The sequence below is a fragment of the Rhipicephalus microplus genome, chromosome 4 (assembly GCF_043290135.1).
Source record: "Rhipicephalus microplus isolate Deutch F79 chromosome 4, USDA_Rmic, whole genome shotgun sequence".
Classification (NCBI taxonomy): domain Eukaryota; kingdom Metazoa; phylum Arthropoda; class Arachnida; order Ixodida; family Ixodidae; genus Rhipicephalus; species Rhipicephalus microplus.
In genome coordinates, this window is record NC_134703.1 from 22,284,491 (window position 1) to 22,306,929 (window position 22,439).

The window sequence follows — 22,439 nt, forward strand, 5'->3', positions numbered from 1 at the left end:
GGCGTGCGTGCTGGGGACGACGTAACTGATAACACAACCGCTGGAGACCGCTCGTGACACCGTTTTCGAACGGATGTTCGTTTCTGCTAGCCATATACAGCTTTCGCTGTAATGCATGTTCTATGTAATATTCGGTCCGTGTAACCATATATTCATAAAATACAGGACCTTTAACACGAAAGTGTTTTATGCCGGGTTCCACGAAGATTTCAGTGACGTATTTCCGTCGCGGAAATGACATAAAAAATACGCGCGATCAAAAGATTAAGAAAAAAAAGTTTCGTCAACGGGAGTCTAATCCATGACATCTTGATGTGCTACAACAGGTGCCGTGCACGCTATCCACTGCGCCATGGTCACATACTTTGTACGCCTTAAAAAATACGCCTTTTATATTTACCACTGTCCTCTCACAGCGTTCTCGGTAAATTGCAGTAATGAGCCGTGACCGTGGAAACCGTGGTTAGTTCCTTCAACGCGTCGTTTCTAAGCGTCCGTCCCATTCGACGAACGGACAAGCAGCATTTTATGACTTCTCTTGATGCACGGAAGGTTCGTTATTTAGTGAAGCTATAGTTATATTACTAGTGGATGATTGCGGGCTGTGACTCTGACGTCATCGGGATCATTTTGAGAATGTCCTACTGTGGCGCATGTGTTCTCGTGCATTTACCCTATATCTCGGTAACTGCTGTTGATAATATTGTTACGTGAGTAACGAGACAAAGTATTGCGAATATATTCGAAAAATATATTTGCAAGAGCGGTTGCAGCACTGGCCAGTCTGGCTCCGAGCTCGAGCAGCCAGCGAGCCTCATCTTCCTCGTCGGGCGCACACGCGCATTCGCACTATGGTTTGTGGCAGCCTACAGGTAGCATAACCCCCGTCGGCAAAGGCGCCGTCTCGGCGCATCTAGATGTCAAGATCATTGGGCGAGTGGTACTGCTTCAGGCGTGCGACGTGTACGATGTCGGTGGCCCTAGGGGTGGATGAAGACGGCGAGGCAGCAGGAGTGATTTCATAAGTGACGGGAGTCACCTCACGAAGCACTCTGTAGGGCCCTGTGTACCGAGAGAGCAGCTTGTCAGACAGGCCAACGTGCCTGGTCGGAGACCACAGCAGAACCAACGAACCGGGCGAAAAGTGCACATCGCGGTGTCGTTGGTCGTACCGACGCCGTTGGTTTGCTTGGGAGGTCAGAAGGCGAGCACGAGCGGTTTCGCGTGCGTGGGCGGCCCGGCTGATGGCGTCCAGAGCATATTGTGAAGTTGGAGCTGCTGGTAACGGAATCGTCGTATCGAGGGGTAATGTGGGTTCGCGGCCGAACAGCAAGAAAAAAGGGGAGTAACCAGCCGTGTCGTGGCGCGAAGAATTGTAGGCAAATGTCACGTATGGTAAAGCGATGTCCCAGTCAGAGTGATCTGAGGAAACGTACTTTGCAAGCATGTCAGTTAGGGTTCGGTTCAGGCGTTCTGTGAGGCCATTTGTTTGCGGATGGTACGACGTAGTGAGCTTGTGGCGTGTTGCACAAGAGCGTAGGATGTCCGCTATGACTTTCGATAGAAATGTGCGGCCTCGGTCCGTGAGCAGCTGGCGTGGAGCACCATGTTGCAAGATCACGTCGTGTAGAAGAAAATCGGCGACGTCAGTGGCGCAACTTGTTGGAAGGGCGCGTGTGATTGCGTAGCGTGTGGCGTAGTCTGTGGCCACAGCTATCCACCTGTTGCCAGCAGAAGACAGAGGAAAAGGGCCGAGTAAGTCCAAGCCGACGCGAAAGAAAGGTTCCGTAGAAATATCGAGTGGTTGAAGGCGCCCAGCCGGAAGCGTCGATGGTGTTTTGCGGCGCTGACATTCCTCACACGCCGCGACGTATCTTCTGACGGACCGTGCCAGACCTGGCCAATAGAAGCGACGGCGAATCCGGTCGTATGTGCGGGACACACCCAGGTGACCGGCAGTAGGAACGTCATGAAGTTCGTGGAGTACAGCCAAGCGGAGGTGTTTGGGTATGGCAAGCAGCAGAGATGGGCCGTCTGGATGGAAGTTATGCCGGTATAATGTGCCATTCTGGAGTACGAACGAGCGATAGGATCGGTTCGATGGGGAGGAGTCGAGGCGCTCAATGATAGCTCGTAGGGCTGCATCACGGCGTTGCTCGTCGGCTATGTGGTTCAGTTGAGAAACGGAGCACACGCAGGCGTCGTTGTCAGGTATGGTGGCCGATGGGTCAACTGGATAGCGAGAAAGGCAATCGGCGTCCTGGTGCAGGCGTCCAGACTTGTATATCACAGAAAAGGTGTATTCTTGCAGTCGCAGAGCCCAGCGACCAAGTCGACCTGTAGGATCTCTTAAGGATGAAAGCCAGCAGAGCGCGTGGTGGTCGGTGACGACGGAAAAGTGAGTGCCATATAAATATGGACGGAATTTTGAGACCGCCCAGACAAGAGCAAGGCATTCTCGCTCCGTGATCGAATAGTTACGCTCTGCAGGTGTAAGGAGGCGGCTAGCATACGCGATAACGCGGTCGTGTCCCTGTTGGCATTGGGCGAGAACGGCTCCGATACCGTGACCACTGGCATCAGTTCGGACCTCAGTTCGGGCAGATGGGTCAAAGTGGGCGAGGATAGGGGGCGTCGTCAAAAGTGTTATGAGGTGAGAGAAGGCGGCAGCTTGAGTGGACCCCCACGAAAATGGAACGCCTTTCTTCAAAAGATCGGTAAGTGGTTGGGCGATTGCCGCAAAATCTTTCACGAACCGCCTAAAGTAGGAGCAAAGTCCCACAAAGCTCCGGACATCTTTGGCGGATTGGGGTACTGGGAAACTCGTGACGGCACGAATTTTCTCAGGGTCCGGTCTCACACCAGAAGCATCGACAAGGTGGCCCAGCACGGTAATCTGTCGGCGGCCGAAGTGACACTTCGAGGAGTTCAACTGGAGGCCAGCTTTGCGGAAGACGTCGAGAATGGCCGACAGACGCTCAAGGTGGGTCTCAAACGTAGGTGCAAATACGAGGACGTCGTCTAGGTAACACAGGCATGTTGACCATTTGAACCCGTGTAGCAGAGAGTCCATCATACGTTCGAACGTGGCGGGGGCATTGCATAGACCGAAGGGCATAACCTTGAATTGGTATAGGCCATCTGGAGTGATGAAGGCGGTCTTTTCTTGGTCTTTCTCGTCTACGGCAATCTGCCAATAACCAGAACGAAGGTCGATGGATGAAAAGTAGCGTGCGCCGTGGAGACAATCGAGGGCGTCATCAATACGTGGTAAAGGATACACGTCCTTTTTGGTGATTCGATTTAGATGCCGGTAATCGATGCAAAAACGCCATGTGTTGTCCTTCTTTTTAACCAGGACGACGGGTGACGCCCATGGGCTTGATGAGGGCTCAATAATGCCTTTAGTTAACATCTTATTCACTTCAGCTTGAATAATCTGGCGCTCCGACGCGGACACGCGATACGGTCGACGGTGAATGGGAGCAGCATCACCGGTGTTGATGCGGTGCTTTACAAGAGAAGTTTGGCCGAGTGGGCGGTCGTCAAGGTCGAAGATGTCACGGTAGGAAGCTAGAAGGCGTGCGAGAGCGGCTGATTGCGCTGGGGGAAGGTCAGGGTCGATCATGGGACGTATTGACATGTCGAGGCATGTGGCATCGAGTGGGCGACAAGGAAAATTGGGGCATGCGTCGGCTGCGAAAGTGGTGACGTGATCATCGGCTAAGGACCGCAACGTGGCAATTAGGATGCCTTCAGGGAGGACTTGCTTTGTGAAGCCGAAATTTATGACGGGTAGACGGGTCCGGTTGGAGGCTACAGTTACGATGCAGTGAGGGACGGTGACGTCACGTGCCAGTAGGACATCAGGAATCGGCGTGACGATGTAATTCCCATCCAATACGGGTGAGGTCGTGGCAAATTCGGTGAATGTGAGGGCTTTAGGCGGTAAGCGGAGGAAGTCTGTGGCAGAAAGGCCGTGTTGAGGTTCAGGGTGAATATCCGGCTGAAGAGGAAGGTCTAAGCAAAGAGTACCAGCGGAACAGTCGATGAGAGCAGAATGGGTCGACAGGAAGTCCATCCCTAAGATGAGGTCATGAGGACAGTTCTGGAGCACCGTGAATAGAACAGGGATGTAACGGTCGGCGATGCGTATGCGAGCCGTACACATGCCAATGACAGGAACAGTGCCGCCATCGGCCACACGTACAGCTTCGGTAGCAGGGGGCGTGAGTACTTTTCTTAAGCGGCGACAAAGATGAACGCTGATGATGGACACATGAGCGCCAGTATCGACTAGTGCCGACAGAGAAATACCGTCCACGTGTACATCGACAAGATTTTTGTTCGTATGAAGCGTCAATGGAGGGTTTGGTTCAGACAGGGATGATGCAGCACTACCTCCAGGGGCTGCACTGTCTAGTTTTCCGTCGGGTACGATGAAAAGTTAGGCGGCGAGTGATGGCGGCGTGGCTGGGGCGACGGGGAACGACGGCGTTGAGGGGACGGAGAACGAGCAGGAAGGCGGCTGTTAGACGTGTCGAAAGCAGGGGCGGTACGGCTGGACGAATACCGGCGAAGATCTTCATATGGGCTATAAGGTGCGAAAAACTGGCTCCTATGTGGCGGCGTCCAGGAGGCACGGCAGTAGCGGGAGACATGTCCAACGCGGTGGCACCGGAAGCAGATCGGTTTGTCGTCAGGAGTTCGCCATTCCGACGGGTTGCGAGATCGTGGAGCAACAAATGGGTCACGTCGAGGTGCATTAGTGGGAATTGGTCTGGAGGAGGGGCAAGAGATGGGGCAAGCATCAGGGAACCCGCGGTTGGCGAATTCTTGTCGTACGACCGCCTGAATAACGGAGATCGCGGGGGTTGTCGGTATCGTATGTTCGAAAGAAGTGGGCTGAAGCGGCGCTGGACTTGCTGCTTCAAGTTCCCGTCGAACGATACGCGTTACACTCTGCTCAAAGGGCGGTGTGACGGTAGAATCGGAGCAGGTGGACGTAGCCGCCGTGTTTGGCAACCGAGAAAAAGGAGGGCGCACCCGACGGCTTTTTGCTGTTTCGAAACGGCGGCATTCTTGAATTACACGGTCGATGGTCGAGACGTTAGTGTACACCAGCAAATTGAAGGCGTCGTCCGCGATCCCCTTCAAAACGTGTCCAACCTTTTCAGCCTCAGACATCGCCTCGTCCACTTTTCGGCAAAGAGCGAGAACTTCTTGGATGTATGACACATACGATTCAGTTGGCGACTGGACACGGGTAGCCAGCTCCTGTCGTGCAGCTGCGTGGCGACCGGTCGGGTCCCCAAAGATGTCACGTAGCTTCTCCTTGAACGTGTCCCAGCTGGTGAGTTCGGACTCATTTGTCTCGTACCAGACACGCGGGGTTCCGTCCAAGTAGAAGAGAACATTAGCGAGCATCATGGTAGGGTCCCAACGGTGAGTTTGACTGACCCGTTCATAAAGGCGAAGCCATTTGTCGACGTCGAGGCCAGGTTGCGCAGAAAATGTCCCGGGATCACGTGGTGTTTGGACGGCGACAAAGGTTGTCGGAGAAGCCGCAGATGATGAAGCGGACGCGTTGTCACTGGAAGCCATGGCGGAAAGCTGGAGGATGCGGCCACTGCGGAGCTGCGTGGTGAGGACGGGGATCGTTCCACCTCCACCAAATATGTTACGTGAGTAACGAGACAAAGTATTGCGAATATATTCGAAAAATATATTTGCAAGAGCGGTTGCAGCACTGGCCAGTCTGGCTCCGAGCTCGAGCAGCCAGCGAGCCTCATCTTCCTCGTCGGGCGCACACGCGCATTCGCACTATGGTTTGTGGCAGCCTACAGGTAGCAATATTGTCGTTTTAGACGTTGTAATACATTGAACTCTCACTCTCACGTAAATTATTTGACTTTAGTGTCCCTTCAGCAAGTGGGCCACTGCGGCTGCCGAACTACCTGTTGGGGTTTCGAGCCCCGGAACCATGTGATGAGTTCAGGAATTTCCGACACTCATGAGTTCGGGAAATTGAGACACCCGCCACCGGGGTGTCTCACTTGAAGCGTGCACTTCATGAAGAATGAATGAAGTGCACGCTTCATGAAGAATGAATGAAGTGCAGTTTAGAATGAAGCGTGCACTTCATTCTAAACGCACGGCCCTCGAGGGCGCCCACGTTTCAAACAGTCCTTAAAATCAGCAAGGCAGGGAGACATTTTGCAGACAATTTATTACAGTAAAACATTTTCACAACAAATGCGCTATTTGCTATTCACATGTTGTTATATACATAACTATTGCAGTTAAAAGAGTTGTTTCGGTATGCAACAGAACGTCAGTGTGGGCTTGAAATTAATTTCTACATTTTAAATAAGGCGCGAAACTTATGTATGCCGGACAGATGATATTGAAGAATAATTAACATTTCCAACATTTTTAAAAAAATAATTTATGACATCTTCAAATTATTTAGTAATTCAAATAGAAAGAAATGCTTGTATAGACAAAAAATGGGGAATATACACTCGCACAGATGCTGGCTATGCAAGCAATGCCGCGATGAAATTTAAGCGAATGCCAGTGTATCACGTGAATGCGGGTAGCTTTGTTTTCTACTTGTTTCGGAAGCTCTGACAATATGTAATGATAATAAATGTATGTTCTGAAAACAAGTGAGCGTTATTTGGTATAGTTAAAGGAAGCGAACAAACGTATTGCCTGCAAGGCTTAGCATTTCAGTGTAGGCAAACTACAAATATTTCAGTTCACACAAGCGCGAGGCACTTACAAAAAGTTCTCGGTGGATTGCATAAAATCTGAGACGGGTCCAATCTGTTGGCGATGTCCTTACAGTCAGACTACTGTGCTGACATTTGCCTGAATATATTAAATACACGTGATTATGTGGGCAATAAAAACTCGCTTTTAAAACCTTCTGTAAAGCTATCGTTGCAGAGGCACAATGCCTGTGGTTTTAGAAACTCACTAAGATGCTATCACGCTGAAACGAACGAGTAATGCTCCGCTGCAGCGAACAAGGAACCAATGTTTGAAATGAAAACACGCGTATTTACAATTGTGGCATGGACTCTACAGGGAGGCAGAGTATACATGTTCCGTGCAGGAAGGCGGAGTATTCCATGTTCCAGCTGCTTGCTCCATTCGAGAGCACCGTTCTTACGCACGCGACAAGTGCAGCTAAAAAAAGTGCGATGTTTGTGACAAAAAGAAATGTTACACATTTATAATATGCAACATTAAGCAGTTTGAGAATGATGATGCACGCTAAAACGCAACGAAAACTAAAATTATCTAGATAACGAGAATACGGCAAAAAAAATAAAAATCGGCATTATATTCCTAAGAGAAACTAATAAAGCGCGAAGTAAAGCAAGGTAAACAATAAAACAAGCGCGACCGCTCCATGCCTGCCGCGCTTGGCGCGAATGATTGGAACGCAATCGCTGGCAGATTCCGTTATAAGCTCTATCAACGCTTGGCACTTCTCCGTGCACCTCGTTGACACGTATGGCCCCCGTCACATTTTGCAGTCATCTACATGCCGCATCTTTGGATGACATCACTACTTTGTACTATCACCGCTACAGGGTCCTTGGAACTGTACTTGAGGAGTCCCGCGCGCTTAAATTTCAGTTCGTGGCTCACGTAGATCACAGGTGGTACACAAACGGCGGAAACAATTGGTCTCCGTGTCCTCGTGGCTCGCTACATGGCTGTGTGTTGTGTGCCGTCGTCGTTGGTCATGGCGTAGTTCACGTTGCCGTTGGAAATGATGGAGATCTCGCGGAGTTTCTCGCCGGCGTTGTTCTGCAAGCAGATAGACTTGTATGAGGACACGGACCACCATATATATATATATATATATATATATATATATATATATATATATATATATATATATATATATATATATATATATATATATATATAGTGGGAGTAATAATTCAATGGGCCAGTTACTCTTCGTGAGGGTATGGGATATGGCACAACGGGAGCGTTGTCAACAAGGATAAATATATTTCTGAACAGTTTCGGGAGGGGTCCTCCCTTCATCAGGGGATGAGTTATACTGACATGAACTTCCCAACTTCGTTGCTGCCGCGTCCCTCTCGCCTTGAAAGATGTTTACGAGAGTGAGAGGGAACTAAAAAAAGCAAAAAAAAAAAGAAAAATAGGGGGGAAGAAAAAAGACGAAAAAAAGAAAAAAAGAAAAAGTAAGAAAAGAAAGAAAGTAAAAAAAGGGGAAGAACCACCGTCTTGACAGTGGTTCTTCCCCTTTTTTACTTTCTTTCTTTTCTTTTTCTTTTTTCCTTTTTTTCGTCTTTTTTCTTCCCTTTTTTTCTTTTTTTCTCTTTTCTTTTTTTAGTTCCCTCTCACTCTCGCAAACATCTTTCAAGGCGAGAGGGACGCGGCAGCAACGAAGTTGGGAAGTTCATGTCAGTATAACTCATCCCCTGATGAAGGGAGGACCCCTCCCGAAACTGTTGGGAGATAAATATATTTATCCTTGTTGACAACGCTCCCGTTGTGCCATATCCTATATATATAGTGCCAGGTCAAGCAGCATTGCACGTTTTGGGTCCAGAACTTCTACGCTGAGCATATTGTATACGCATTGGATCGACATTTTAAGTACTAACATGTGGTACAGTGGCTGACTTGGTCGCCGAATAACTCGGAATGTAGCTGCAACGAAGGCCGCACTGTTCAGGGGAAGATGGAAGCTTTAGACAAGTGGTTTTGTCTTGGTCAAGGCAGACGAAAGCAACACCACTTGTCGACACCTTTCTTCTCTCAGGCCTTATCTGAAATATATCTCTTGTCTTTCCTTATAATACCTTTGTAGTAATGATTGCTGGAGTTTTACGAGCAGAAAACATGATACAATTAGGAGAAACGTCGTGGTGGAGGGTTCCGGTGACAAATCATTTGTGGTTCTTTGACGTGCACCTGAATCTAACTAAACGAGCCTTCAACGTCTCGCCTACATCGACATGCGGCAGGTATCTGACCCACGTCCTTCTGGTCAGCAGCCGAGCACTGTGAATACGTACTCTACTTCAGAAGCGGGTTCCTTGATCTTAAGTGAAGGAGCCATTGTGGATACACGTACCTCTTCCTTCAGAGGCCCGCATTTTTGTTCCTTGTGCCCCATAGGCCTCGTTCTTGAGTATAGCTTCCTCATGAATGGCGCTATTAGGCTCGGGTCGACATCAGCCGAGTTCTTGAAACCTGTGTAGTGACAAAAAAAAAAAGTCCGGAAGGCACTTTGTAAATTCCAAAGTGTGTTCGGCGAAATAATGTGGCCATTTGTCTGTCATGTGTTTCCTTAGCGTGTTTCTTCTGTTTACACTCCCCCAGCAATCACGTGATTGCTCAGAGATTGTGAGGGGGAGCGGTCACAACTGTCACCGTTCCAGGGCACGGATGCATAGACGCGAGTATAAGACACTGAAGGCTTTCTCGCCTTAATATCGTTGATTGATATGTGGGGTTTAACGTCCCAAAACCACCATACGATTATGAGAGACGCCGTAGAGGAGTGCTCCGGAAATTTCGACCACCTGGAGTTCTTTAACGTGCACCTAATCTAAACCTAAGCACACGGGCCTACATCAGTTTGGCCTCCATCGAAAATGCAGCCGCCGCAGCCGGAATTTGATCACGCAACCCCTTAAAAATGTCAGCAGTTTCTTGAAGCAGCCAAAAACTGGCCAGAAAGTGCGATTGATTCTAGTATAAACAAGAAAGACCATGAAATATATAGTCAGAAGTTTCAGCATTCTTTTCGCATTGTGAGTAGGATTTATATCTTTAAATCGTACTTAAAAGTAACAAAAACCGTCATGTGGTGCAGCCTATAGAGGAAGAGAACAGAAGCTGTATTATGAAATACGGAGTATATCATTAAGCTGTACGTAGTCGCGTAAACTGATGCTGTCACGCGCACCGGCCCTCAAAATTAAAGTATGTATATTATTACCCAGCCCCGCTCAATTCTGTGCTGCTTTCTACGTGAAATGACTAGCATGGTGAAAAAGCGGCGCTGCCGTCGCAACCTATGGTGGACCAAATCGGGCCATGGCGCATGCGCGCACGCATGCGCAGTAAACCGCCGCGATCGAACACGAACCGCCCGCACGCTCAGTGTTTGCAGCAAGCGAGTATACGACTTGATATTCGCTCTGATTACAATCGTTTCGCGGCCTTTTCCACTTTGAAATTACGTGACTCACACGGACTGACTGGTAATTTTTCCATTCCGCGCAAAAAAAAAAAATGGCACCATAAAAATTGGTTGTTGGTCCGTCTGAAGGGGTGCAGCACTAATTTTCCAATAAATCATCGAACGACCGCACTATTGAAGTTTATGGCCTAACGAATCGATTGGCGTAAAAATTTAGCAAATCTGTCAAGAAAAAGCCGGGTTACAAGGCTATGTCGCACGTTTCAAGCACTTCCTCTCTCCTCTCACCCACGAGCTCGCTGGAAGCTTCACAGCCAGGGACGAGAACAAGGAAGTTACGTCAGCGCGCGTCGTGAGCGTGCGTGATAAAACGCGATATGCTCTCTCCTGTCACAATTCCTGTGCACGAGTGTGGTTCACTGTGTAATGTTAGCAGACTACGGAGCGCAGCGCCGGCACGCGGTAAAAAGGTCATATGATCCAAACGCTGATATTGACCAATAACTTGCCCTGTTTTGTTAGGCGTGAAGCAGCTGGCTCCGCCCACCGAAGAGAGTGAGTGCGGGCGTGCTTGGGTACGAAGAAAGCGTACTTGAGAATAGAGTAATTCCTTCTTAATCTTAGGCACCGCGCCGTGCTCCCGACCGGGTTGCAGAAATTAGGTGCCCTTTTCTCATCTTCTAACCACCACTACCACCACCACCACTATCTGAAGTTTTGTTGCCGCTTACGACTGCAAGATTTGGCTGAGGTGTTCCTGTAAGTGTCCGTTTTTCACAGGATGTGTTTGCTCACCGTACCCGACGGCTTTTCCACGACTTCTTTAAGTTGATTTTTTTTTCTTTATGTCTTTGCGCTAAATGTGCGAGTTAAGCTCACGGTTTCTTAACTGCGCAACTGAAGCACGTACTGCAATTCGGTAACAAATCTATGCATGCTGCCGTCCACTCTGCGTGAACACGGCGCAGCGTGACCACGCTCCGCGGAGCGCCATTGCATCCGGTATTGCCATGCACTGAATCGAAGAGTTGCAGGAATTTCACGTTATCTGCTACGCGCTACAGCGCTGTAGCAGATAACGTGAAGTATCTCGTGTCGATCCCTGCGCACATGCACCACGAAGCTTCGATGCGTGGTCGTACTGGTTGCACTGCCGCTCCGCGGAGCGCAGCCGCGCTGAACCACGTTCACTCTATGAAAAGGACGAAAGTACACACAGTTTATTTATTCGTCTGCTTCCGATACCCTTGCAATGGAGCGTACAGCACTGTGACGTTTATTTGTTTTAACCTGCTGTTTCGTAGTTGTTTAACTGACCGCTGGTATAACAAAATTGCGCTTTTCACAACGGTTGATTCTTGGGGCTTAGGAGATGTGCTGAAAATAGGCATTAAAGGCCTATTCACCACGTGCATACGCGTTTCAGAGCATCAGCGCGTGGCTACTTGTCGCGGCGCCGCGCCCTCTCCCAAGGAGAGAGAGGGCGCGCACTTTCGCATAGCCGCGCGTCCTCTTTGTCTAGGGAGATGGCACGACGTCGCGTCAGAAAGTCATGAGGGGACAGAACGCATACGCGTGGTCAGGCGTTAGGGCCGTTCCGCGCGCTTCCCGCACAGCCGCAACGCACGTGCCGGGACCCCTACCGCACGCAAGCGGGGGCCAAGTAACCCGATTGATTGATTGATTGATTGATTGATTGATTGATTGATTGATATGTGGTGTTTAACGTCCCAAAACCACTATATGATTATGAGAGATGCCGTAGTGGAGGGCTCCAGAAATTTAGGCCACCTGGGGTTCTTTGACGTGCACCCAAATCTGAGCATACGGGCCTACAACATTTCCGCCTCCCTCGGAAATGCAGCCGCTGCAGCCGGGATTCGAACACGCGCCCTGCAAGTCAGCAGCCGAGTACCTTAGCCACTAGACCACCGCGGCGGGGCCAAGTAACCCGATTGGTAACCCGATTGGCGACGCTCTTTCACCCTCCGCAGCGTCGCCAATTGGCTTATTTGTACCCCGCTTGCGTGCGGTAAGGGTCCCGGCACGTGCGTTGCGGCTGTGCGGGAAGCGCGTGGAACGGCCCTTCAAGCTTCATTGGATGCGTCAGGCGTCACCATGCTGCATTTGGTTTTTCACTCGTATACTGCCGGAAAGCGGCATGAAAGAAGTACACTCACCGCAAAAGAGCGTAATGAGGAAGTTTGCGATGATAGTGGTAAGGAAGCTGATAACGGGAATCCACAAGTAGGACACATGGTACAGGTCGTATATTCCTCTGCAAACAAAAGCGAGAGAGTAACAAAATTAGGGGCTGCGCACGCGTGCTTTGAAGAAACACGTTATGAACACATGGTTACACCGAGCCGTGTGCACGGTACGCCTGTACTAGAGTGCTTATACGGGTCGTTTGGTACGTGCCCATAAAAAACGAGCGACAGCGCAAACCACAGGACAGAGACGGACCTAAGAGCTGATTTACGCTTGACTGGTCGCCAGTCAGCTCTTAGTCCGTCTCTCTCGGTTCTGTTCTTCACACTGTTTCTCGTTTTTAGGGGCGAAGCTCGTCCGCGATGTATGTAGTAGTAGTAGTATTAGTAGTAGTAGTAGTATTAGTAGTAGTAGTAGTAGTAGTAGCAGTAGCAGTAGTAGTAGTAGTAGTAGTAGGTAGCCACCTCTCGTTTATTCCTTGGAATGACTGCTGGATGGCGGTACTTCTATATGATGAATATATGATGATGAGAAGATGCGAGATGGTGGTAGTTGAAGTGTTCACTAGGGGGACGATGGACACACGGACGGTTGTACGAACGGATGGATGGATGGATGGACGGACGCGTGGATGGACACACGGACGAATGAAGGGGCGGATTCACAGAGGGACGGACGGGGAAGCAAGAACGAACGGACGGACGGAAGCGTGAACGGACTGATGAACGATTCGCCCCGCTCATTATTATTCACTCCGTGGATATGGTGCGATTTTTTTGTTAAACCCAATACGAATCTACAAATCTATATTGACAGACAGACAGACAGACAGACAGACAGACAGACAGACAGACAGACACAGACAGAGACAGACACAGACATAGACAGACACAGACAGACAGAGACAGACACAGACAGACACAGACAGAGACACAGACAGACACAGAGACAGACACAGAGACAGACACAGAGACAGACACAGACACAGAGACAGACACAGAGACAGACACAGACACAGAGACAGACAGACAGACAGACAGAGACAGACAGAGACAGACACAGACAGACACAGACAGACACAGACAGACACAGACAGAGACACAGACAGAGACACAGACAGAGACACAGACAGAGACACAGACAGACACAGACAGAGACACAGACAGACACAGAGACAGACACAGAGACAGACACAGAGACAGACAGACAGACACAGACAGACACAGACAGACAGACACAGACAGACACAGACAGACACAGACAGACAGACACAGACAGACACAGAGACACAGACAGACAGACAGAGACAGACACAGAGACAGAGACAGACAGACAGAGACAGACAGACAGACAGACAGACAGACAGACAGACAGACAGAGACAGACAGAGACAGACAGACAGACAGAGACAGACAGACAGACATAAATTTCGCTTTCACATCCTATTTTGTTAACACCTGGGGTATCCTGCCTTTTCCCCCTTCTCTCTCTTCTTATAATTGCTACGACACTATTATTGCAACGTCACTCATGACTAAAGTAGGAACCACACGGCTCAGCTAATATCTCACCCGGAGTAAACAGTCTGATGAATGGGCACCCGAGTCGTGTAGTTAAACGTGCACTGCTCGAGCGTACTGCGGACAGCCACTGGTTTTGCAGGATAGAGCATGCTTCCGAGCGACACCCAGAAGGACAGTGCCATTCCCGTGACCATGGACAGCAAGGCAGACTGCGGTGGTAACCCGAAAAATACATTTGGCATACACACATGTGAGAACATATACGCGCCATTTTGTTTGTTTGTTTAAGCGGATAAACATGACTTCATGGCACGAGATGGCGCTGCGACGACATTGTGACACCGTGAGAGAAGTATTTGGCAATGAGAGTACAGATAATGTGCCGGAAAGATATATGTGTAAAAGAAGTCACTAGGTATGCAAAAAAAAAAAAAGAACCATCGAACATCTATATCGCATTTGCTGCTTGAAATGTTTGCAGAATATTTTTTTGTTTCCTTAGTTTTTCTGGGCGCATTTTGCACCAGCCTCTAGCTGCGGAATTCGACCATAATCTCCTCACTTATAACACAATGAATCCATATTTAAAAAAAGTATGTTAATGTCACAAAGTGCGGATTCGTGAGTTTTTTTCGAATTTGTTCACTTTTCTGCTTTTTTTTTTTCGGTCCTCGCAGATAGCTATCAATCATACTAGGATGTTTGCTTGTCTAGTATAGAAAGGAAAACAGCCGGATGCTTTAAGGTCGCCCAAATTGCCGCGTCACAAATAGAAATATCCAAGAGGAATGTGTATGATTGATAGCTTGATACGCACACAGCTAGCGTTTGGAGAAGTGATCTGCGCATATTCCGTGTGGTAAATAATGGCTGTATAATTACCAATGTTCAGTGTGCTGCAGCGTAAGGCTTGTGTTATTTGAAGAGGGGCGATGCAGGATTTCGGATGAATGATCAATTAGGGTTCCGTAATTCGCGTCAAAATTTAGTCTTGTCCTTTGCATCCGGTCAGCTCTGACTGCCGCAGCGCGAACTCGAACCAGATACCTCGTGATCGGCTGCAAAACGTCGTCGGATAGAGAGTCTTCACGGCTTGTTTGCATATGAGTACGCGCTAGTAGGTTGATCAACTTGAACGTGAACTTTTATATCCAACACAAAAAAGTTGAGAGTTTCCTCCGGCTAAAAGCGTCGAAAACAGCTTGGACGGAACCGAATGTGGCACCTCACAGGCTGCAGCGAATAAACGAATAAACAAGTACAAAAAAGTACGATGCGACTTCTTGAATACTTCACTTTCTGTGAGAAAAAAAGTCTCGCGACATACTACGTTCTATTATTACTATAAAGAAGTTCTGCGCAATGAGATGCTAAGCAGATCGGGGAAGGCCATTCATGCGAAACGAACTCACTCGGCTTCCGCACCATGGAACTAGGATACCGATGAAGAAGGTGGCTCCATAGGCGCCGCCGAAAGCTCCAGTTGTGACGAAAGTTGCCTGCGTATGGAAAGTCTTTCTCTCAGAGAGTCCTTTCCTTGACATGGTGCAAACAGTTTACTAAGCGGGTGGCAACCTGCGGTATGCGAACTATAACTTCTCGCTATAGCATAAGCTCTGACCCAGTTGTCCCGTGCTTCACGGCAGGCTTAATCGTTTACAACGAGGTGCGCTGAATAAAGCGATGTGCCATTACGCTGATGCGTGTGTTAGACAGTGAAAGCTTCCGGGGCACAAAGTGGCAAAAAGGGGGAGGGGGAGGGGGGAAGCTGGCTCAGACAAAAAATATTGTGTCCTTATACTCAGACTCACCAAAGTTTTCCTCAACCGGAATCAGCCGGACTCGAACTTGCTGGAATATTAATTGCACGGACTCGTAGTTAAACTCACGGTGCGATACCCGATTTCGAGGGAGCCTGAGCAAGTGGCCGCATGAGTGCGCTTGCTAACCTATGGATCAAGGCAAACTCAAGTGGCTGAGAATTCATGTTTCTATAGGAACCGCGCCCTCTCAGCATCCACCCAAATTGTTCTGGTGTGAGCGTGCATCTCTCGAGTGGCTTCTCATAAATAGTGAAAGAGGAGCGGTATTCAAATTCTACATTTGATTGAATTTAGAGGTATTGGTACATTGTTCTAAATGCTGTCTTAGACTTCATTTACACATCCCGGGTCGGATCTAATTTTCGGGTACGATGATAAACACCTAGCGCAGCGCATCGGTTATTGGCGCATCGTGTTGCAGCTGTCATAATGCGGATTCCGAAGTCGTTACCAAATACGATGGGCGAACGGTGGGATTTCACCTTTTAACAATGACGGTGTTTAGAAAATCGTTGCTTGTACCTCGTATTACGAAACTATCATCACCATAAACGGGTATATGCTAAGAACATTAAGTAAATCTCACAGCCTCATCACTGGTACACTAAAAATAGAAGCAACAGTAAGCCTAACAAATGGCTGTGATGGAACTCGCGCCTAATTATACGCAGCCGTAGATCGCCCGAACATATATCGCATTGTCGAGGAAGAAGGCCCGAGGCTTGCCGCTATGCGCAAACACCAACGGCAGCGCCGAGAAGATCCGGAGTACCAGGGCCCGACAATCGGAACCGAAGATACTACGGTGGCAAGAAGATCCCGGATACAGGGAGAGTGACAATGTGGCAAATGTTGCGCATGTGCGTCCTCTGCGGCAAGATTCATCCTATCAGGAAGCAGAGCTCTACCAGTGACGCCGACGCCGCCGTCATCAAATCATGGCACTCCTTGTCAAAGTCAAGTACCGCGGTTGGAGAAGCGGAGATGGAGACCAAGCTTGCTAGAACCTCACTACAGCCAAGTTCGAGCCAAGTTCAGTTTTGCTACAGCCAAGTTTCTATAAATGAGCGCGAGACCACTTTGCATGACTTAGTGCAAGCTTTGGGTCATTTTATTTTTGCTAGATGTCTTTACTGAAGAACGTTCAGGAGCAATGAGGTATACACACAAGTTTCAGTCCCACAGCTTACCAATTGCCTTCAGCGCTAAATATGCGTGAAATGTTTAAAGAGCATCAGCACCACTGTGTATGAGAGCAAAACGACGATTGATTCAAGGCTCTCTCACCGACATGACGGAAGGCAGGCTGCCGGCAAGGAATGCGATGATCACCGTGAGAATGCCGTAACCGGCAGCTGAAAAACAACAAAAGCGATGTTACCTATGGTCGCGGCGAGAGCATGAATATGGGGACGGCACTTGACAAGAAGAGGAGGAGGAAGGGAAGAAATGAAAGGCAGGGAGGTCAACCAGACGCACGTCCGGTTTGCTACCCTGCACTGGGGGAAAGGGTGAGGGGATTAAAAGAGAAGAGAGAAGTGAAGGGCAACGTGTTCGTACATGTGACCTTGTCCATTGCACGCTTATAAGCGCTCTCGGAGTGCCATGTTGCTGAAATCATAATCACCGATGGACTTGCGCTAGGTAGTTGTTTCATCCCGCAGTACCAGAAACGTTTACATAGTATGTGCTTTCAAGTCATGGTAGTTAAAAATGAAGGTTAACGAACATTAATCGGCATCAAAAGTTCAGTGCGTGTCGTTCTCTATATTTCACAAGGAGCAGAAAACAGGAAAAAGGTGACCACGGGAGCCGTGTGTAAGGTCCGAGTTTGGTAAATATTCAATCCATTATAACTGACGAGGACTCTATACAGTTTTGTTTGCCATGCTGACGTAGTGGCTCCCTAAAATTATCAAGGCAGCTTGTTCGCTGTTGTGGTGGCGAGTCCGAAGGAAAGCCAGAGATGGGTGTTTCTCGTCAGTTTTCTTTTCTCTTCTCTTTCTTTTTCTCTGTTGCAGTGATTTTCTGACTTTTTTTTCTGTTTTCATGTCTATTTATTGCAATTTTCTTGGTATACTTCCCCTTTCTTGCTCTCTCTGTTTATTGCTTGTTTCCTCTTTTTTTTTTGTCCTATTTTATACGCGGTTCTGCCTAAGTTGCGCCAAGTGACGACGACATATATACGCCAGCCCGCGCAGCACTCGAAGTGCTTCACACCACACAGCCACTCTTGGCCGATATTCGAGCATTTCTTTTTCTTTTTTTTAACGCTAAAGCTATATTTATGTGACTGTATATAGACTACTATGTTGGCAATTATGTGACTGTTGGCTGTACGCATGGTTACACTTCAGTTTGTTGACATTACCACATATGCACATATGTGATATTGTTGAAAACGTTTTGAAATCTCATGTCCCAACTGTCATATATCGTATATTGTGCTGTTATAATTGTTTGCTGCATGTGCTGTGGAATTCTTACGCTTGGAGACTCGAACCCTACGTGCTCTGTGTTACATACCTCTAAAAAATAAGGAGTAGCCGGAGCTTAATTTATGCACCGATATTTCCTTAATCACACAAAGGAAAAAAACTGCTCTTGAACAAAGGCTTCATGGAGTACCAGCAAAAAGTTCGTGCAAGTTCGACGAACTGAAATAGCTGTGTTGCAACTTGTTATCAGCATTTAAAGTAAACATCCGTTGTTGAAAAGAAATTTGAACCATTGTATTTGCAATGCGGCTTATTTGCGTGTGAAAAATGTCTGGCTATGTGTCATGTTTTGACAAGTAGAGTAAGCTTTTGCTGTGCTTGTGCACTTAGGACTGAAGTGGTCATGGGTTTAGCTACTGTGTCCAAAATCTCGTAAACCTTTTCCGGGACAACGCTCTGATGGGCGGCGAAGGGCTTCACCTTTTCCATGCATACACCACTGCAGCTTTAAATTGCTTACTTGACCGTTTACAAGCGACTCGTATCCGCGACGGGGCACTGGCCATTTAAACCGGTGATTAATATAAGGGTAAATTTCAAAGTTTAGATAAAAAGGAATGCTGATATTCTTGGTGCTTCCTCTGCAAGGGTTACTACTTCCTCCTCCTCTGCTTCTTCCCAAAGTATAGCACGCTCGCTACAGTCTCTTCCGTATACGGTATAGTGCGTGTCTCAACGCAGTCAAATACGTAACCAGCGAATCCAGTTCAAAGCGGTATAGGGGTCCAACTCTTCATCACGTTGTATGAAGCGCCGTTAACGGCGTAAAATAATGGCCTCCATGATGGGCATCGGTGGCGCGAAGCTAACGGAACTTATCGCGAAGACCACGGTGAAGCTTTGCTACAGAATTCGCGGTTGCACACTTGTGATCAGCATGACGTGGGGAAGCGTGGATGGTGTCGCAAGGTACGTTCGTAGAACTGAAAAATGCTCTGCACTATATTGGGTGGGGGACTTGAAAAAAAAGAAAAGTTCGTGCAACTGTACAGTACGTACAACTGACGTTCTTTCCAGTGTTGTAGGCACAATAATTATTAGATCCAACAGAGAATAATGCGGAGGAAAGTATAGAGGACGTTATTAGAAAAAAAAATTGTAATGTAAGTGTGAAGAATGTCATCTGTTCGTCCAGTTTTTTTTCTTCACATTTACATTACAATTATAATAACGTCCCATATAATTTCCTCGCCATGATTGTCTGTTAGATCTAAATAATGCTGTGCTTAACAAAGGAACCGAGCCCTTAAACGCAGACTTCTTTCCTTCGTTCTTTCACGTGGTAACTTTACCATATATCCATCAATATTGGGCGCGAGGACATACCGTGGCGCCAGCATGCGGAGGCATCCCTGTGACGTACGCGGTTGGATTGGTCCGCCGCGCTCTTGCGGGCAGCCCGCAGCCGCTTTCGTGTCTCCTTTATTATTATTATTATTATTATTATTATTATTATTATTATTATTATTATTATTATTATTATTATTATTATTATTATTATTATTATTATTATTATTATTATTATTGTACTTCACTTAACTAAATCAGTAAAACGCTGCTCCAGCTTCTTCCCTGACTGTACGAAGTGCTAAATAGCTGCCCCGGAAAAGTGTTACGCTTCTCACAATGCCCGACTGTCGGCGTGGTCTCATTTTAACCCCATTGGCTCGAAACAGCAACCACAACAACAAAGAAAAAGAGGTGACAGTGGCACTGCCAGCGTTCGCGACTGTGGCATCGCGTGCGTGGTGCACTGGGGCACGCCGCCGGACACGTTTACTGCGACTTTCCGCATTGTGTAGTCTGCAGAAGTCCACACAGATGAAGTTGGAGCAATACAACGCTCTTCGAAAATGAAAAAAAAAAGAAAAACTCCGCGAAGACGCCGTTAAAATCAATGCATCCAACCGCCAGCTTCTCTTTCGCCAGAGCGAGGCGAGATCACGTGATCCAACCTTGCACGTCACAGCGATTGCAGCGCTCGCGCCTCCAGTGGTGGGCCTCGTCGCGCCCAATACTTCTTAAGTATGAACAAAAACTTGGAATACTCGAAAAGCAGCTGTTCTATATTGAAACTGCCAAAATGAAAGCTATGTACTAACACAACAGCGAAGCAAGCCTAAAGAGGCAGTGGTTTTCACACTTCAGTGGGATCTATATCACTAAAAAAATAATTGTTCCTACATGTATGGTGCACCTTTGCACATGTTTGGGGCCGACCTTGCATCCGTGGCAGGTGTGACCCATAGATCGAGTTCGAGCTACAGCATCGTGCTCAAAAACTTGGCCTTAACCTACAATATGCTTCTATAAAACGCGTGGGAAGGCATAGAAGATTAATGTACTCGTAGCCCGTTTGTCGACTGCCTCTGTTATAACGCGACTAGATTGTAATGTACTAAAAATTCAACATGTGGTGATTTGACCTTACCTATTGCCTTCGTCGTCAACATGATGCCCTTGGGTGACAGCTTCAGCTGAGGCTTCAGGAAATCTTCCCATGTGATTGCAGCCAAGGCATTGTAACCTGATGACATCGTGCTGTAACAAAAACAATTAGCATTCAGAAAATGCGTCCGATAGCCGTTATACTACAGAATTTTGTAGTATGGAAGTTTAACATGGATACTAATATAACGACGCGTTCGTAATTCTGAAATATTTACTCTGACTTGAATAAAAAACATAAAGTTGCGTGCCCGATGCCAAATACGGCACGGGGCATGTATTTACATGCCATTCGCCATTACAAATATGGGGCGGTTATCGGGTTACTGATACGATACGACCTTGTTATCTGTACAGTATCATTCACATCGTCGCAGCTTTTGTGGTGCTACAAATGCATATTGATCATTTGTGCCTTTTATCACACCATGATAAAGCTAGGGTAACACACACACATTATATATAATTGCATAACACACACACACATTATATATATATATATATATATATATATATATATATATATATATATATATATATATATATATATATATATATATATGGTAAACACATCACGGCCTGTCTATAGCGTTATCGCGTTTTAGTACCGCTGATAACGTAGATTACATTTTGCAACTGAACGGTACAAAACCACGAAAATGGGTTATCAACGGTCACCTGTGTGTAAGTGCACAGATATTCTTGCATTTCGTCACCACCCTGCACTTGCGTGCTTTTTCTTTTCAGATTCTTGTGTTTCATCGCATAAGCTCGAGGACGCCTGTCCGAATTTCGATCAGTATAGTCGAACCTACGCCCTAATCGGCAAGGTCCTCCTATCTCAGTGGGGTCTGTCACGACTTTATCAGATACACACACAGTTCACATCGAGACTATGAGGACAAATAATGGAGCGGTGCTCCCGTCGTACCTGAGTGATCCGCTGTAGACGGCTGTGACGAAGAACCCAGCTATGCCAGGCAGGTAATGAAATGTGTCCATCACAAAGTACGGCATTAACTGCAACCAGAAACAAACTTTCGATAATGATTTATCACTGTGGTTATTAAATCAGGTGCCTTAGATTACTTCCTATGGTGCGTCGTAAAAGCTGCCATATCTACAAGTGAGCTTGCTGACTCGACTAACTATACAAGTTAGTCGAGTTAGAAACTTAACTGCGTGAAGTATGTAACACGTGTGCGCAGAAAATTTTTGCTATGAGGGGAGTATATCTGCTGACGAAATATATGGTGCACAAAACTACTGGCATTAAAAAAGGTATTCGTGGTCTTTTTGGGAGAAATTGCTCTGACAACATTTGGTGATGATTGATTGATCGATCGATTGATTGATATGTGGGGTTTAACGTCCCCGAACCACCATATGATTATGAGAGATGCCGTAGTGGATGGCACAACATCGGGTGGCCTTGCCTGTACACATAATATACTGTCGACCTAGTTGGTACTTGCTTAATGACATATTTTCAGCCGCGAACACAGAGCAACGAAACACGCAACGATAAGGGCGGACATTGTGTACACACAAGCGAGGAAACTTCCTCTGCGGTCCTCTGTGTTTTTGTTGCTATCAGTATTTCCGGAAATTCTCCATGTAATGCGATCGATCTTAAAACACGCACACGTGTTTATCACTTTATCACTTGCTGAGAGATGCAGCAACATATATAATGGGCGAGTTGAATAAATGAGATGGCAGAAACGTC

At 47.4% G+C, this 22,439-nt stretch overlaps 1 protein-coding gene across 2 annotated transcripts in view; it reads right to left on the bottom strand.

The window, feature by feature from the left end:
- Nucleotides 1-6,210: 6,210 nt before the first annotated feature.
- LOC119171717 (sodium-coupled monocarboxylate transporter 2) overlaps nt 6,211-22,439 on the bottom strand; it is a 39,710-nt gene continuing 23,481 nt past the window's right edge. For both annotated transcript variants that reach the window (XM_075892290.1, XM_037422531.2), the window contains exons 11-18: nt 21,642-21,730; nt 20,694-20,803; nt 17,052-17,119; nt 15,354-15,440; nt 13,990-14,150; nt 12,388-12,485; nt 9,134-9,252; nt 6,211-7,827 (exon numbers count right to left, since the gene is read on the bottom strand). In XM_075892290.1, the coding sequence (XP_075748405.1) occupies nt 7,726-7,827; nt 9,134-9,252; nt 12,388-12,485; nt 13,990-14,150; nt 15,354-15,440; nt 17,052-17,119; nt 20,694-20,803; nt 21,642-21,730 (834 nt within the window). In that variant the 3' untranslated portion in view covers nt 6,211-7,725. The remainder of the gene's footprint in view (nt 7,828-9,133; nt 9,253-12,387; nt 12,486-13,989; nt 14,151-15,353; nt 15,441-17,051; nt 17,120-20,693; nt 20,804-21,641; nt 21,731-22,439) is intronic.